The sequence below is a fragment of the Phalacrocorax carbo genome, chromosome 1 (genome assembly GCF_963921805.1).
Source record: "Phalacrocorax carbo chromosome 1, bPhaCar2.1, whole genome shotgun sequence".
Taxonomy (NCBI): domain Eukaryota; kingdom Metazoa; phylum Chordata; class Aves; order Suliformes; family Phalacrocoracidae; genus Phalacrocorax; species Phalacrocorax carbo.
In genome coordinates this window covers 1,131,801-1,147,355 of record NC_087513.1, presented here as the reverse complement: position 1 = coordinate 1,147,355, position 15,555 = coordinate 1,131,801, and the positions used below count along the sequence as shown (strand labels likewise).

The following is a 15,555-nucleotide window of genomic DNA, read 5'->3' as shown; positions in this document are numbered from 1 at the left end:
TCCCCGCGAGACACCCTGAGAGGCGGCACGGGCACCGCGCGGCTGCGGGAGCACCACCGCCCCGGCACGGCACTCACCGAGCCTCCGCCGCCAAGAGCTCGTCGTAGTGCGAGGATCTTTGGTCGTCGTCTTGCCGGTAGCGGATGACGGTGGCCAGGCCTTTGCTCACCAGCGCTTCGGCGATGTTGCTGCAAGAGAGAGGAGCGGGGGGCTCAGCACCGGTGGCGGGGCGGAGGGGCCCATCTCCCCCATCACCCACCGCGGCCGACCCCCTGCATCGCGCTGGTCCCTGACGCCGGAGGGGGTCAGACCTGCCGGGGTGGGCGAGAGGAGACCCCCACTCCGTTTCCCGCCGCTGGCCATGGGACGGTGCTTGGAGCAACGTTTCACAATTAACGGGGACTTCTGGGCACAGCCGAGGGGGTCCCCGCGTGAGCGTGCAGGAGCCAGACCTCTGCGGCGAGGGGCCTCCCGGCAGCACCCCAAAACCCCCGCCACTACTCCCCAAAACCAGAAGGGTCAGCGCCCCTGGGCTGTTGGGAACCTCCTTGCTTTTTACCTTCCTATTGCTTTTTTTATCGCTGCCATCCCCTCGTCGGAGAGGGGAGGTGGGCGCTGGCCGGGCGCGGGGGCCGGCTGCCAACGGGCGCCACGTGCCGAGGCGGCGCAGCAAATTGGCTGCCATTACACTCTGCTGCTTTAAACAAATTCATAAATTCTACTTCGCTGAGCGCATCTGTAATTCTCCTCCAATTACACAGGCAGGGCATGGACTGCTAATTCACTACTTAATAAAAAAAAAAAAAAAGCATATATATATATATATATGTATGGAGGGGGGCCTGATCCATTCGCAAGCCCCGGGAGCACCCCCTGCCCTGGAGAGGGGGAAGGGCAGAGCCAGCACCGGGAGCTGAAAATAGGTCTCGCCTCGGAGCAGGGGGAGAAAAAAAAAAAGAAAAATAAGGATTCGTAAACGAGGAAATAAGCTGCAGCAGGAGGCAGCTGCAGAGGTAGTGCTTGAAATGCCAAGCAACCAGGAATAAGCACCTACAGCTATTTTGGGCACGAACAGGAGGCTGCGCCGGGGGGAGGCGAGCGCAGGGCTGGTGGCACCCGCGGCGTCCCAGCGGCCCCCCGACACCGCGGTCTGCCCCGACGGGGGAGGGCAAGGTTTGGGGCTGGGCAGGGCTGGGGGCGAGGCTCCGTCCCCGGGTCCCCAGCGCCTCGGGAGCAGTGGGGCACAGCCTGACGGCCACGGGCAGGAGGTGACCCCGGTAGGGATGAGCTGCAGGGACACCTGCCCCGGTCCCTATCCATCCGTTCCCTGGGGTACAGCTGCAAAGCCACGGGGCCGTTTGGAGGTGAGAGGCAGCAGCACCCCAAAACCGGTGGGCTCCTGCCTGCTGATGGGTGCTGGTAGATCCGGACGTCCCCAGCAGCTCGGTGCCAGCCCGGCTCTGCCAGGGAGGACACGGTGCCCCGTGCCGGGACGAGCAGCCGAGGCTGCTGCCGGAGGGAGCCCCCCCAGCTGGGATGGAGTTTGCGGCCCCGCAGCCGTCTGCGGCCAAGCCGAAGTGGCGAGGAGCTGCGGGACGTGGGGGGGCAGCCGCAGCCCCTCCCAAGAGCGAAGCGCCGGGGCTGGCAGCGCGCACAGCACCGGAGCGGGGACGGGAGCAGCTGTGCGAGGGCTGGCACGGGGGGAGCACGCGAGGGACGAGCCGGTGGCGGCTGCCTCCAACGGGAGCTGGCTTTGCTCCCACATGGACACTTCCAGCCACGCACACGTCCTCGCCGGCGAGCGTGGGGTGGCCCTGGCTCCATGGGGGTTGGGGTGGGCGAGCTGTTGTGTGCCACTGTGCTTCCCACTCGCCATCGTGCCTCTGCGCCGCCCCACGGCCCCGAGCATCGCTCAGCGCACGAGCGGGGACATGCGTCACCAGGAGCTTTGCCCAACACACGCCGGGGGAAGATGCTCGAGCGAACCTGAGGCCAGAGACTCTGGTGATGGGCGCGCTGGGGAGAGCTGCCCACCTGGCCCCTGCTGCTCAGCGGGTGGTGCGCCCAGAAACGCCGCCTCCATCCCACCCCCACACCGGGGAGCTGCAGCTGCACCCCCGGAGCAGCACATCTGCAGCATGTCCCCAACCCGACCCACCACGAGGACGAGCCCCAGACACAACCACCACCAGCCCTGGGGCAGGACAGCTCCTTCCCCTATGGTCACATCCCCCCCGAGCACGGGCAGACAGCCTGGGGCACCCCTTTGTGTCCCACGACCCCACCCCGGGGCTCCGGAGCAGGCAGCCCTCCAGCCCTGGCGCGGTTTCCATGCTCATGCAAAGCCCGGCCGCATCTGGGCTGGGGGTCCCATCAGCCCCCCATTTGCAGCCTCCAGAGGAGATGCCCAGCCCTGCCTGCCCTGCACCCTGCGCCGGCCGGGCTGCTCCATCCCCAGCCATCGCCCGAGCCCCTGAGTTCTGGGGAACGGAGCAAGGCAGGGTGGGGGGACAGGATCTGGGAAGAGCAAAGGAGGTTAAAACCCAACATGAAAAGCATCAGGAAGCAACTGTGCCAGCGAGCGCTCCCTCTGCTCACTAAACGGACAATTTTATTCTGCCCCCAGCACTCGTGAAGTGTTGTAATCTTGTTGCCACCTCTGTTTGATGGCTTCATTTATTCAGCAATATCATGGTTATGGCTTTTTAGAAGACAAGCAAAATTGCCAGCGTTTGCTCCCGCCGCGCCGCTGGGTCCTAAAGGAGCCGGGACGGGACGGGGCTGTGCGCAGGGAGGGCAGCTGTGCTCCCCCCGGCTTTTCGGTCCCCAACGGGCTCTGCAAGAGGGGACGGAGACACCCGACCACCGATTCGGACCCAAAAGGTGCTGGTCCGGGCTGCTGCCCCCCCCCCCCGAGCAGGGGGACCCCTCCTCGGCACCAGCTCCCGCTCTGCCGCAGCCTGGCTCCAGTTAAGGTTTCAGAGACAGCGTTCCCGTGGCTGGTGGGGACCGAGAGCAAGCGGGAGGTGCCAGCTGGCCGCAGGGCTTGCGGGGATGCTGCTGCACCCGGCTGCCTCAGTTTCCCTTCCCTGAGCAGCCTCTCGGGCTGTGCCGGGGCGCTGCACGGCTCCAGCACCAGCCGTTCCCCCCAGCAAATGCGTCTGCTCCGCCGCAGAGCCCTGTACCATCTGCAGAGCAGAATGAGCCCAACGAGGGGTTATCTAACCCCGTGCTGTCAGCAGGGGTGAACCCCCCAGGCACCCCGCCTGCCCCGGCGCTGCCCGTGCTGGGTGCCCAGACCCCCTCGTTCCCCCGGGCAGGGGGTCCCGCAGCCCAGGACCAGCTCTCGCCCTGGTTTGGGCTCCTCCAGCAAAAGGAAAAGCCGCCTCCACCCCAGGAACGCTAAACCTGGAGCGAGCACATGGGCTCCCCGGTGCGACGCAGCCCGCAGCCAGCCGGGCTGGAACCCCATCCCGGCATGGGGCTGCAGGGAGACCCCCCCATCCCTGCCTCCATCCTCCCTAACCCGAGAGCCCAAATGGGTCTGGGAGGGTCAGAGGCACCCGGCAACTCTGCTTTGTGGGGTGATGGGGAGGAGAAAAGCCGCCTGCATCCCCCACCCACGGGGCGAGGGCACCCTCCCTGCACCCGGCTGCGCTGGGCAGCGTGACCCAGGCCCTCACGTTCACCTGCTAGAGAGGAGGATGGGGGCGACAGACCCCATGGGGCCTGTCCCCCCAAGGGCATCAGCCCCCTCCTTCACACACCCACCAAGCCCAGAGACCTGTGTCCCACTCCCCATCCCAGCCACATCCCACTCCCCATCCCAGCCGTGTCCCTCCCCATCCCAGCTACATCCCACTCCCCATCCCAGCCGTGTCCCTCCCCATCCCAGCAGCATCCCACTCCCCATCCCAGCCGCATCCCACTCCCCATCCCAGCGCATCCCACTCCCTATCCCAGCGCATCCCACTCCCCATCCCAGGGCATCCCGCTCCCCAGCCCAGCAGCATCCCGCTCCCCATCCCAGTGCATCCCACTCCCTATCCCAGGGCATCCCACTCCCCATCCCAGCCGTATCCCACTCCCCATCCCAGGGCATCCCACTCCCCATCCCAGCCGCATCCCACTCCCCATCCCAGCGCATCCCACTCCCCATCCCAGCCGCATCCCACTCCCCATCCCAGCGCATCCCACTCCCCATCCCAGCAGCATCCCACTCCCCATCCCAGCGCATCCCACTCCCTATCCCAGCAGCATCCCACTCCCCATCCCAGCGCATCCCACTCCCCATCCCAGGGCATCCCACTCCCCATCCCAGCCGCATCCCACTCCCCATCCCAGCGCATCCCACTCCCCATCCCAGGGCATCCCACTCCCCATCCCAGCCGCATCCCACTCCCCATCCCAGCGCATCCCACTCCCTATCCCAGCCGCATCCCACTCCCCATCCCAGCTGCAACCCTCTCCCCATCGCAGCGCATCCCACTCCCCATCCCAGCGCATCCCACTCCCCATCCCAGCCGCATCCCGCTCCCCGTCCCAGCCACCCATGCCCACCCCTGCCCCATCCCCCAGCGCTTTAATCCCCTCCGCTCGGAGCAGATAAGCAGCTATTCCTGGCACCAGACTCCAAAAGTATCCAATATGCATGAAATCAAAGTTTTCATCATTTCCAGTGGTCAAAGGGCAGCGAGCATTAAATCCCAGAATACCGGGATTAATGGAGGGATCATTAAAAATCTAATGTTAAACCACCTCTGCAACCACAGCGCCGGGTGAGCCTGTCATATATCACAGCCTGATTAGAAGGAAACAAATCCCAATTTCAGAGGGGGTTAGCTGAGCCGCCATGGGGAGGGCGGCGGAGGCACCAGGCTCTGCTCCTTCATCCACCCCTCATCCTCCTTGCTGGGCGGATGGGAGCGTATCACGACGCTGACAGGACTTTATTTGGGAAGTTTGGCTAAATCACGCAAAGATGAGGTTTTTACGCGGCGTTATGTAAACCTGTGCGATTTCTAATCAAACCCACCACCCCGAAGCAGAGGGGCCGGGCTGCCACCCGGGGGCTCGCCCGCTGCTGAGGTCCCCCGCACCACGGCGTCCGCTGCCCGGCACCACGGCAGCCCTTCCCCAGCACAGCCCAGCCACCGCAAGGGACCAGAGGCGGGCTGAACCGGTGCCCTGCATCCCTCCGAACCCTCGTGGGATGCTCTGTGAGCCTCTCCTGGCACAGGAGCCGGCTGGCACGGCGCTCGTGTCCCCCCGACATGCTGAGCCCCGCTCCTGAAAGGATGCCAGCTCCTTCTGGTCGCACGCACAAGCAGCTCGGCTCTAGCACGCGCGGGCGAGATAAGAGAGGGAGCTTCTCCTCCTCCCCCGGGTTTGACACACAATCGGTGCCTGCTGCCTGCAGATCCCTGGCAGCCGCACAGCACCGGCGAGGCGATCTTCCCACCGCCCCGGGCTGCTCCCAGCGGCAGCGAAACGCCCTGGCAGCTTGCTCTGATCCGGTCAAGGAGCAAACGTGCAACGACCGGGCTGGGTGCAGCCGAGGCCAGGAAGGTGCTGGCTCTGCTTGGCCGCTGCAGGCAGGGCGAAAGGGCCAGTCTCGGAAGAGCGGAACGGCTCAGCCCGGACCTGGCTGCAGCCTGCAACAGCCACGGGTGCTTTGGGGAGAAGGGAGAGCCCCGAGGAGGACGGGGAGCTCCCCACGGCCCTTCCCTCCTGCAGCGCTTCAGACCCCTCCGCCCCAGGCTGTGCCACCCTCAGCAGCTTCTGCAGCAACAGAACCGCGGGACGGTGCTTTGCCAGCGCGGAGCACGACGTCCTTCAACCCCTCGGTGCGACCAGGGCCCCGGCAGAGCCAGCTCCGGCGCTGGTTCATGCCATCTCGGCACCGGTGCCCTCAGAAGGCACTTCAGTGCTGGGGGACCCCCAGCGTGACCGGGAGCAAACCCCCGCCACGCACCGCAGCGTCCGGCCGCCTCCTGCCTGCAGGAACGACAGTACCGGGGAGAATTCTCCTCCCCAGGGCTGACCGTATCGCATCGAAGCCGGGAGAGGGGCTCGGGGACAGCAGCACATGGTTGCACCATTTAAGGGTGCGAGTGGCTTTACTCCAAGTCCCCGAGCTTGCAGCCGCCCCGCTCCGTGCCCAGCCGGGCCCCTGCCAGCACCAGGCCGGGCGCCGAGCTCTGCCAGCCCGCAGCCAGCCGCTGCCAACCTCGCCGAGCTCATCCTCACGGCCGAGCTCCTGGGGACGAGGCTGGCGGCGGACACCTCCTCCCCGTAGGAGGGAGCAGCTTGCAAAGCAGCAGCAAAATCTGGTTCCTTTCCAGAGGCTCGGGCTGCAAAAACCTACACAGCTCCTGGGCGCGAGCCCAGCTTTACCCTGGCACCGCAGCCCACGCAGGTAGCTCGCTGCGCACATGGCTCCGCTGCGAACAGCAAAGTGCTGGCAGCTGGTCCCCGCTCCGGCCCCGCGGGACCCCGGGGTGGGTAAATACCCTGTGCCGCGCCGCCGGCTCGCCCGGCACGTCTGGCGGTGGAGCCGCCTCGGGCTCGCAGCTGCCCCTCGCCCCGGGAAGCCGGGCTGGGTTTCCTCGTGGAAGGGAAAGCATGCATCCCACGGCTTTTGGCTGCCACCCAGCCTGGGGACAGCGTGGAGCTGGTGGCGTGGCCACCAGCGTCACCCAGCACCAGCGGTCCCCCGGGGGCTCCCGCTCGCCCCTCTGCTTTGCAAATGCGTTCACCTCCCCGTCACCCGCACCAGCAGCCCCCGGCTGGGTCCTCTCCCCACCGCTCGCCGGGTCCTCTCCCGAGCTCTGCACCAAAGAGCACTTTGCAAAGGTCAGGATCATCACCCGGCTTTTTGGGTGAGGAGAGAGACACCGGGGAGGAACAGCAGCCCCGCGCCCGCCTCCACGGCTGCAACCAGCCCTTCATCCTGCCTCTTCCTCCCGGTGCTCGCACGGCCCCGGCTCTGCGTGGGCAAGGAACGCCGCAGCCCTCCAGCACGCAGCCTTGCTCCGCACAACCCCATCCAGGAGAAGGGCAGAGTCCGGCCCTGCAGAGATGGGTCCGAGTGCTGTTAGGGGACTCGGGGAGATGGGATTGTGCATATTTTTAAACTTTTTATACTTCACATTTCTGTATGCATGTCCTGGAAACGTTCAGACACCCAAACCGGAGCGGCTTGAGCTTCGGTGAGCTGAGCACCATCCACTGCACAGCAAAAAACCCTGAGGTTGCACCAGGCAGGGAAACATCCACAGCCCCCAGTGCCCCCCAGCTCAGAGCATCGCCTCCACGCCCGGCTCCTGCCCAAAATGCTCCCACGGGCTCAGCTCATGCTTCTCGCGTGGCTGCAGCGGGTGCCTGTCCCACACCCTGCAGCAGGAGGCTGTCCCCGCACATCCTCATGCGAGCAGCTCCCTGCCTTCCCCTGCCAGCACCGAAACCTCCCACCCACGACCAGGGACGTGCGCGGCCACGATGCTGCAAAGCCTCCGAGCGCCGGGACACTGGAGCAGCCGCGGCGGGTGGGAGCACCTTGCCCAGCGCCCCGTTCCCAGCGGCAGCACGGAGCAGGACCAGCCCACGCTGCTTCCCACCTTGGGCAGGCTGCCTCCAGCCTCCAGCACCCCCGGAACCCCGACACACGGCCAGGGGAAGCAGTGCCACAGACTGCGTCGAAAACAACCCCAGATCCACCCTCCCGTGCTTTGATCCCAACTCTGAGCAGCTTCCCTGGATGCTCCTACTTCATTCCTGGAAAGGGGAGTGAAAAAGCATCCCCTTATCACCCTCCCTGGGCCACCGGAGACGCTGGATGCTCTGAGAGCAGCTGCTGGGGCTTGCAGAGCTGTGCCGGCACCACCAACAACCCCAGCCACGACACCCTGAGCCGTGCCGGCATCCCGGCACCACCAACCACCCCAGCCACGACATCCTGAGCCGTGCCGGCATCCCGGCACCGCCAACCACCCCAGCCACGACACCCTGAGCCGTGCCGGCATCCCGGCACCGCCAACCACACCAGCCACGACACCCTGAGCCGTGCCGGCATCCCGGCACCGCCAACAACCCCAGCCACGACACCCTGAGCCGTGCCGGCATCCCGGCACCACCAACCACCCCAGCCACGACATCCTGAGCCGTGCCGGCATCCCGGCACCGCCAACCACCCCAGCCACGACACCCTGAGCCGTGCCGGCATCCCGGCACCGCCAACCACACCAGCCACGACACCCTGAGCCGTGCCGGCATCCTGGCACCGCCAACCACACCAGCCACGACACCCTGAGCCGTGCCGGCATCCCGGCACCGCCAACCACCCCAGCCACGACACCCTGAGCCGTGCCGGCATCCCGGCACCGCCAACCACACCAGCCACGACACCCTGAGCCGTGCCGGCATCCCGGCACCACCAACCACACCAGCCACGACACCCTGAGCCGTGCCGGCATCCCGGCACCGCCAACCACCCCAGCCACGACACCCTGAGCCGTGCCGGCATCCCGGCACCGCCAACCACACCAGCCACGACACCCTGAGCCGTGCCGGCATCCCGGCACCACCAACCACACCAGCCACGACACCCTGAGCCGTGCCGGCATCCCGGCACCGCCAACCACCCCAGCCACGACACCCTGAGCCGTGCCGGCATCCCGGCACCGCCAACCACCCCAGTCACGACACCCTGAGCCGTGCCGGCATCCCGGCACCACCAACCACACCAGCATGAAATCCTGCTGCTTAAGTGCAAAAAAAAAACCCTCCCAGGGCTTCAAATCCTGGGAGAACCCCCAATTCTTTCCAGGTTTAGAGCTTTTAAGGCCCAGACATGGCAGCACTGCCGCCGGGGGCTGATCCTGGCGCTCGGCTGGGTGCTGAGCAGCCAGCGAAGCGCGCCGGGCGCACCGTGACGGGTTCGCTGCAGCGGGTGCATCGCAGCGGGTGCACCGAGGAGGGTTCAGCGATGACCGGTTTGGCTGCAATGCACCCGCTGCAGCGCACCCGCTGCAGTGCACGTGCTGCAGCGGGTGCGCTGCACCCACACCGACCCCCCCTCCTGCCGCTAGGAAAGGACAAGGAAGAGGGGAGCAGGGATAACCGCTTAAAGAAGAAATTTCCTGACTCTGAATTAAATATCGTGCTCCAGCCCTGCTCCCTGCTCCTCTCCCCGCAGCCCCTGCATGGCGAAGGGGGGGAACCGCAGCCCCCCCACTTCAAATAAAAGCATCTGGGGAGAAGAGCTGGAGCTGCTGCACGGAGGGAAGACGCACCCCCCAGTTAAACCCAGATTAAAGAATGGGAATATGAAAACGCAGATGAAAAGCTCTTCGCTGTGGAAAAAAATCTTATTAGGCCGTGAAATACAGTTTTTGCCACTTAAAAGAACGGCGGAGTGAAAAATGGCTATTTGCAAGCTTCCCCCCGCCCCGCCCGCCCGCTCCCCCGGCAGCACCGAAACTCATTTCACAGTTTCTCCACCCTCCCCTCACCCCCCCGAAAATCCAGAAAGGAGGTTTTTCAGCTGTGTTTTCACCCACCGAAACCTCTCAGGCTCCCGCTGCCTGGCACAGATTGGCATTGCCAAAAGCAGCCCCGCATGAGACCCCCCGCCGCGCCCAGAGGTGGCATCACCAAAACTCGCCATTTGTGCCAAATTAGCCCCAAAAACGCAGCATCCCGGCCCTGCTGCCTGCAGGGGAAGCACCGCCCTCCCTCCCCGGCATGGATTTATAGCTCGGGGCTTTCCTTAAGTTTGTTTTTAATGATTTTTAGTAGCTTTTTCTTCCACGCATTTGTTCGATTGGCATCGCGGCAGCCTGAGTCCCCCCGGGGAAGGGCTGCGGGGACGGGACCCCCGGAGCAAGTCCCCTCTGGGGTGTCAGCGGGACCCAGCCCCCCCAGGACCCCTAACAGAACAGTAAGGGACCCCTCGCCGCACGGTGACAGCCAGGCTCTGCCCACGAACCGGCTGAAAATCCAGGTGTAGGCAAAGGGGGTCCGGGGCCACCCCATGGGACGTCCCCGCGGCAGCAGTGGGCTCCTGCCAGGAGCCGCCGGCCCTGCATCGGCGCCCGCGGCCGACCCGAGGAGGCTGATTTATGGGGTGCCCCGGCTCCCCAGTTACAGCCTCGCTGGTGGGCTGGGGACTGCATCCCCTCCCTGCATCCCAACGCGTTCCCCAGGAGGGAGCCGGGCTCCTGGGGAGCCCCGAGCCCTGCAGCCGGGCACCCCGGGGCTCCCACCCCGCAGCCCACACCCGCTGCGCCTGCTGCCCACGAGGGGATGCTGTGGGATGTGACGGGAAGCTGTGGGATGCTGCAGTTTGCTGCCAGCCTCTGTGGGATGCTGCGGGATGTCATGGGAGGCTGTAGGATGTTATGGGATGCTGAGGGATGCTATGGGATGCTGTGGGATGTCATGGGAGGCTATGGGATGCTGTGGGATACTCTGGGATGCTGTGGGATGCTGAGGGTTGCTATGGGATTCTGTAGGATGCTGAGGGATGCTATGGGATGCTGTAGGATGGTGATAGATGCTATGGGATGCTGCCGGATGCTGAGGGATGCTATGGGATGCTGTGGGATGCTGTAGGATGCTGAGGAATGCTATGGGATGCTGTGGGATGTCATGGGAGGCTATAGGATGCTGTGGGATACTCTAGGATGCTGTGGGATGCTGAGCGATGCTATGGGATGCTGCCAGATGCTGAGGGATGCTATGAGATGCTGTAGGATGCTGAGGGATGCTATGGGATGCTGCCGGATGCTGAGGGATGCTATGAGATGCTGTAGGATGCTGAGGGATGCTATGGGATGCTGCCGGATGCTGAGGGATGCTATGAGATGCTGTAGGATGCTGAGGGATGCTATGGGATGCTGCCGGATGCTGAGGGATGCTATGGGATGCTGTAGGATGCTATGGGATGCCGCGGGATGCCAGGAGCTTCCCAAAGAGCAAAGGCTGATGAGAACCCAGTGCCCTCATCTGCACCCGCTCCCGGTGGTCACAGCAGACCTTCCTCACCGTCTCCAGGTCCTGCCACCACCACTTTGCGGGTGTCTCCACACTAATCGTGCCCGAGGTGCGGGGGCACCCTCCCAACAGCATCCGTGGTGGGATGAGCCAGCCCTGCGAGCCCAGAGCGGCACAGGAGGTGCCTGCGGGGCTCCCGGTGTCCCGGCAGCTGCCCCTCCACCCTGCTCTCCATGTCAGCACGGCTTTGTTGTGACAGCCGAGCACAAACCTCTGGCCTTACCTGTGCTCAGCAGGAAAACACGAGCTGGGAAGAGCAGTGCCGGCAGCGGCGGTAAACGCTGACAAGGCACGCGGTGCACCAGCACCGGCGGAGCGGGATGGGGGGGCTGCGGCATGCCGGCACCGGGCAGAGCCTTGCCAGGCAGCGGCACTGGCGTTCCCCGGGCACAAATCAAGCTGAAAATGCTGGGGAGCTGGAAGGGGGAAGCGTGATGGACCCAGCGAGGGCAGCTGGCGCTGCCAGCTCAGAGCCCCCCTGCGGGAGACACCGAGTGAGGCAGCGCAGGTGGGGGTCGGGCAGGGGTACGGACGGGGGTACAGGCAGGTGAAGATGGGTTTGTGCTCCAGCTCCCCAAGCTTGCAGCGCAGGGGGACACGTGGCACGGTGTCTGCTCTGAGCTGGAAGCAGGAGAAGCTGCTCTGCTGCCCTCCGCAAACCCACCCAGCGCCTCGAGGCGAGCAGATGCAAGGGGACGGGTAACCAGCACGGCCAGGGGGCTGAAGGACCACCGCCTGCCTGCACCAAGTGCAACAGCAGCTAGGCAGGAACCAGGGCCCTGGAGCTCCAGGAGGCAGGCGGGGGTCAGCCCCCTGCCTGGGCTGGCCGCCCCAGCGAGCTGCCGGCGTGCTCAGCCTGCCAAGCAGGCTCAGCCCAGCCCAGATGCCAGGCGGACAAGCCAGGCTTTCTTCCCCGCTCTGTCCCCAGCGCGGCGCGGGCCGGACGGCACAGACCCTGCTCTGTTACGCCCACACCTTCGCCGGGGCAGCCGAAGGACCCCGTGCCCAGCGCCGACCCGCACCGCGGGGCTGTGGGCGGCCAGGAGCAAGGGGGCTGCCCCACGCCGTGCCCCCGAGGCTTGCACGCCGCAGAGACGCTCCGGCGCTCGCTCGGCTCGCTCCGCTGATGCCTGATTATGGCAATGAAGTCAACGCGAGCAGCTGCCCTGCAAATTCACGTCAGGTTTCCTCCCAAAACAGGGATGCGACTCAGGAGCTATTTGAAAGCAATTTGCAGCTGGAGACGTTAAGAGCAGGCGGCAGCGCTCGGCGAGATGCCCCTGAGATGGGAAATCCTGCCCCTCCAGCGTGCCGGGCACGGCACAAGAGCTGCCGGGAGCCTCCCGGGGCTGGCAGCACTGCGGCCACCGGGCACGGGGAGAGGCCGGCGGGTTTTGCACCGCACGTTCCCCTCCTCGTGCATTGCCAATGACCCAAGACCTCATCCTCCTACAAACAGCCCCAAAACCACAACGACCGGGCTGTCCCTCCTAAAAACCTGGTGAGACACACTCAGCTGGAGAATTAACTCCCTGGGGACCCACTGAATAAACCGGGTGGGTTTAAAGCTGGTGCAGGCAGCGCAGGAGAGCAGGGCTGCTCCGCTGGGCTCCGCCGCACCCAGCGTCTCCATCCAGGAAAGCCCTTTAGGCTCCCGCTGCCGCGGTTTCATCCCGGGAGCAGCACCCTGGCACGGCCTGGCAGCGGGCGTGGAGCAGCCCCAGCCCCGTCACAGGCAGGGCTGGATCCCCTTTGCCACCGGAGTGGAAATCAATCCCACTCATGAGATAAGCATCGCCGAAGGTCACTCCACGAGTGCCTTAATCAGAGGGGAGTGGGGTGACAGGGAGCTTTCCGGCTTCCCAGGTGTCACGGAGCCGTGTCTCCCCGTGCAGCGCGAAGCTCCGCAGCTTTCCCAGACCTTGGATTAAGGGGAAGGAAAGCGCAGCGCTGCAGCACTTTGGTTGCTTTCCAATATAGCTGCTACAGGGGAAAAAAAAAAAAGGAAAAAGCAAGCAAATGGCCTATGACAAATCATCCCTACGCAGCTCCTGGAGGTGCTGCCATCCGGACGCGCGCCTCGTCGGCACAACCGCTCCGTAGGGCCGCGCTGGAGGAGCCCGACACCCCTGGGTCCTGGGGTAAAGCCACCGATCCTGCCCGTGGCAGGAAAACGGGGGGCAGGGCTGGAGAGGGGGGGCTGCTCCGGCAGACCCCGCACCGCTGCGCCGCGTCACGGGGAGGGCGATGTCCCCTGGGAAAGGACAGACATCCCAGGGACATACAGCAGAGAGATGGTTCCTCCCAAGCAAACCGCCAGCCACGCTGCTCCCCAAGGCGACCGGCTTGCGGCGGGGTCCTCCAGCCCAGCACCCCCAAACTGCCGGAGCTGGGGGCAGCAAGCGCAGGGCCGCGGGTGGAGCGGGACAGCAGCGCCCAGCCGCCGGCACCGAGCCCCACAGCGAGGGTGAGCCGCCCTCGGCCCCCCGGCGCCCCCGCGGCGCACGGCAGAGCCCCGCGAAGCCCCGGCGAGCGCCAGGCCGGGGCGCCGCGCCCCGTTCCCCGCTTCCACACTTACATTCCTCCGATGGAGACGGTGGCACACGTGCGCTCGGAGAAGGCGGGCACGGTCTCGGTGGCGCTGCTGGCCGGTCGGATGTAGTCCACCGTCACGTTCACCTGGGCAAGACAGACGGACACGGGGGTCAGTCCAGCCCAGGGGCTCCCCTGCATACCCCCATCCCCCCCTGCCCCAGAGCCCCCGCTGTCGGCCGGCCAGGCCCCACGCCTCCCCGTGCCCAGGTGAAGGAGCCGTTTGCCAGCCAGCTGCTGGCGCCGATGGCACTGCCAGCGCGTGAGCCAGGGCTGGGCATGTTAAACCAGGAGCTTCCCATGGCAGATGAGCTGCCGCCCCGGGCTCCTGGTACGGGCACTCGTGCTGCCGGCGGCACCCCGGCTCCTGCCAGGCACGCCGGCGAGCTCCCCATCTGCCGGAGAGCCGTGGCAGGGATCCCGAGCGTGCAGCCAGCCCCGATGCCTCCTTGTTTATGGGTAATCACGTTTTGGCCTCTGCTAAGAGAGCTTGTCTGTACCTGCAGGTAGATGAAAGCACAGCTCCCTGCTAAGCTGTAGCTGTCAGCTGGCATCAGTGTCGCCGGCACCGTGCCGAGCGGGACGCGGAGGCCGGTTTGCAAAACGCTTTGGTGAGGCAGAGAGCAGCCCCCGGGCACCCCAGAAACCCGGCCGTGCACCCGGCGCGGAGCTGCGCTGCCCCCGGGCGTGCTGCCCCCATGCCACCGCCACCCGCCCGCCCCGCATCACCCACCCGGCACGCAGCTGTGCCGGCAACAAGCACCGCCACCGCCCCCGTCCTCCCACAGACAGGGGCGTTCGTGCACGTCACCTAGTGGGGGTCCACCTTGGGGGGGTCAACTTTTGCAGGGTAACTGCACCTCCCAGCGCACCAGGGCTTGGGATGAGCTGGCGGGTGCAGAGATGCGCGTGGGTGAGACCGTGGCTCGCGTTCCTGGCACAGCAGCCCCCAGGCATCACCCTCCCAGCAGCTCTTGGCCGTCACCCCCCAGCAGCTCCCGGGCATCACATCCCAGTGCCCATTATGAGCGAGCAGAATTTCCATCCATTTATAGAATCACAGAATCACTGAGGTTGGAAAAGACCTCTGGGATCACCAAGTCCAACCGCCAACCCAACACCCCCAGGCCTCCCAAACCATGGCCCCACGTGCCACGTCTGCATGTCCTTTGAACCCCCCCAGGGACGGGGACTCCCCCACCTCTCTGGGCAGCCTGTGCCAATCCCTGACCCCTCTGGCAGGGAAGGCATTTTCCCTCACATCCAACCTAAACCTCCCCTGACGCAGCTTGAGGCCGTTCCCTCTCGTCCCATCACTGGTGACTTGGGAGCAGAGACCAGCCCCCCCCTCACTCCAGCCCCTCTCAGGCAGCTGCAGAGAGCGAGAAGGGCTCCCCTCAGCCCCCCCTTCTCCAGGCTAAACCCCCCCAGCCCCCCCAGCCGCCCCCCAGCACGCTTGTGCTCCAGACCCTGCCCCAGCCCCGCTGCCCTTCTCTGGACACGCTCCAGCCCCTCCAGGCCCTTCTTGTCCCGAGGGGCCCAAACCTGAGCCCAGCACTCGAGGTGGGGCCTCCCCAGGGCCGAGCACAGGGGCCCCATCCCTGCCCGGCCCCTGCTGGCCGCACTAATAGGATCATTTCCAGCCCAGACCCCCGGACCGGACCGGACCAGGTGCTGCCATACCTGCCCCCTCCCCAGCCCTCTCATCCCCATGAGCAGGGCTCGGTGACGAGGCCAGCGAAGGTCGCAGGAGGCTGTGTCGGGGGCTCTGTCCCAGCACGTGTGGGGCAGGAGGGCTGGAAAAGCCATCAGCGTCCCCTCCGGAGAGCCGCAGTTCCCCGGCGGGGTTGGAAAAGCAGCGCTGCTCCACCCGCACATCCCGGTCCTCGGCACCGCTCCCATCCCACC

General features: G+C 65.8%; 1 protein-coding gene across 1 annotated transcript in view; it reads right to left on the bottom strand.

Moving 5' to 3' along the window:
• SND1 (staphylococcal nuclease and tudor domain containing 1) overlaps nt 1-15,555 on the bottom strand; it is a 148,529-nt gene that overhangs the window by 66,941 nt on the left and 66,033 nt on the right. The window contains exons 12-13 of the mRNA XM_064441520.1: nt 13,634-13,734; nt 78-188 (exon numbers count right to left, since the gene is read on the bottom strand). Of these exons, the coding sequence (XP_064297590.1) occupies nt 78-188; nt 13,634-13,734 (212 nt within the window). The remainder of the gene's footprint in view (nt 1-77; nt 189-13,633; nt 13,735-15,555) is intronic.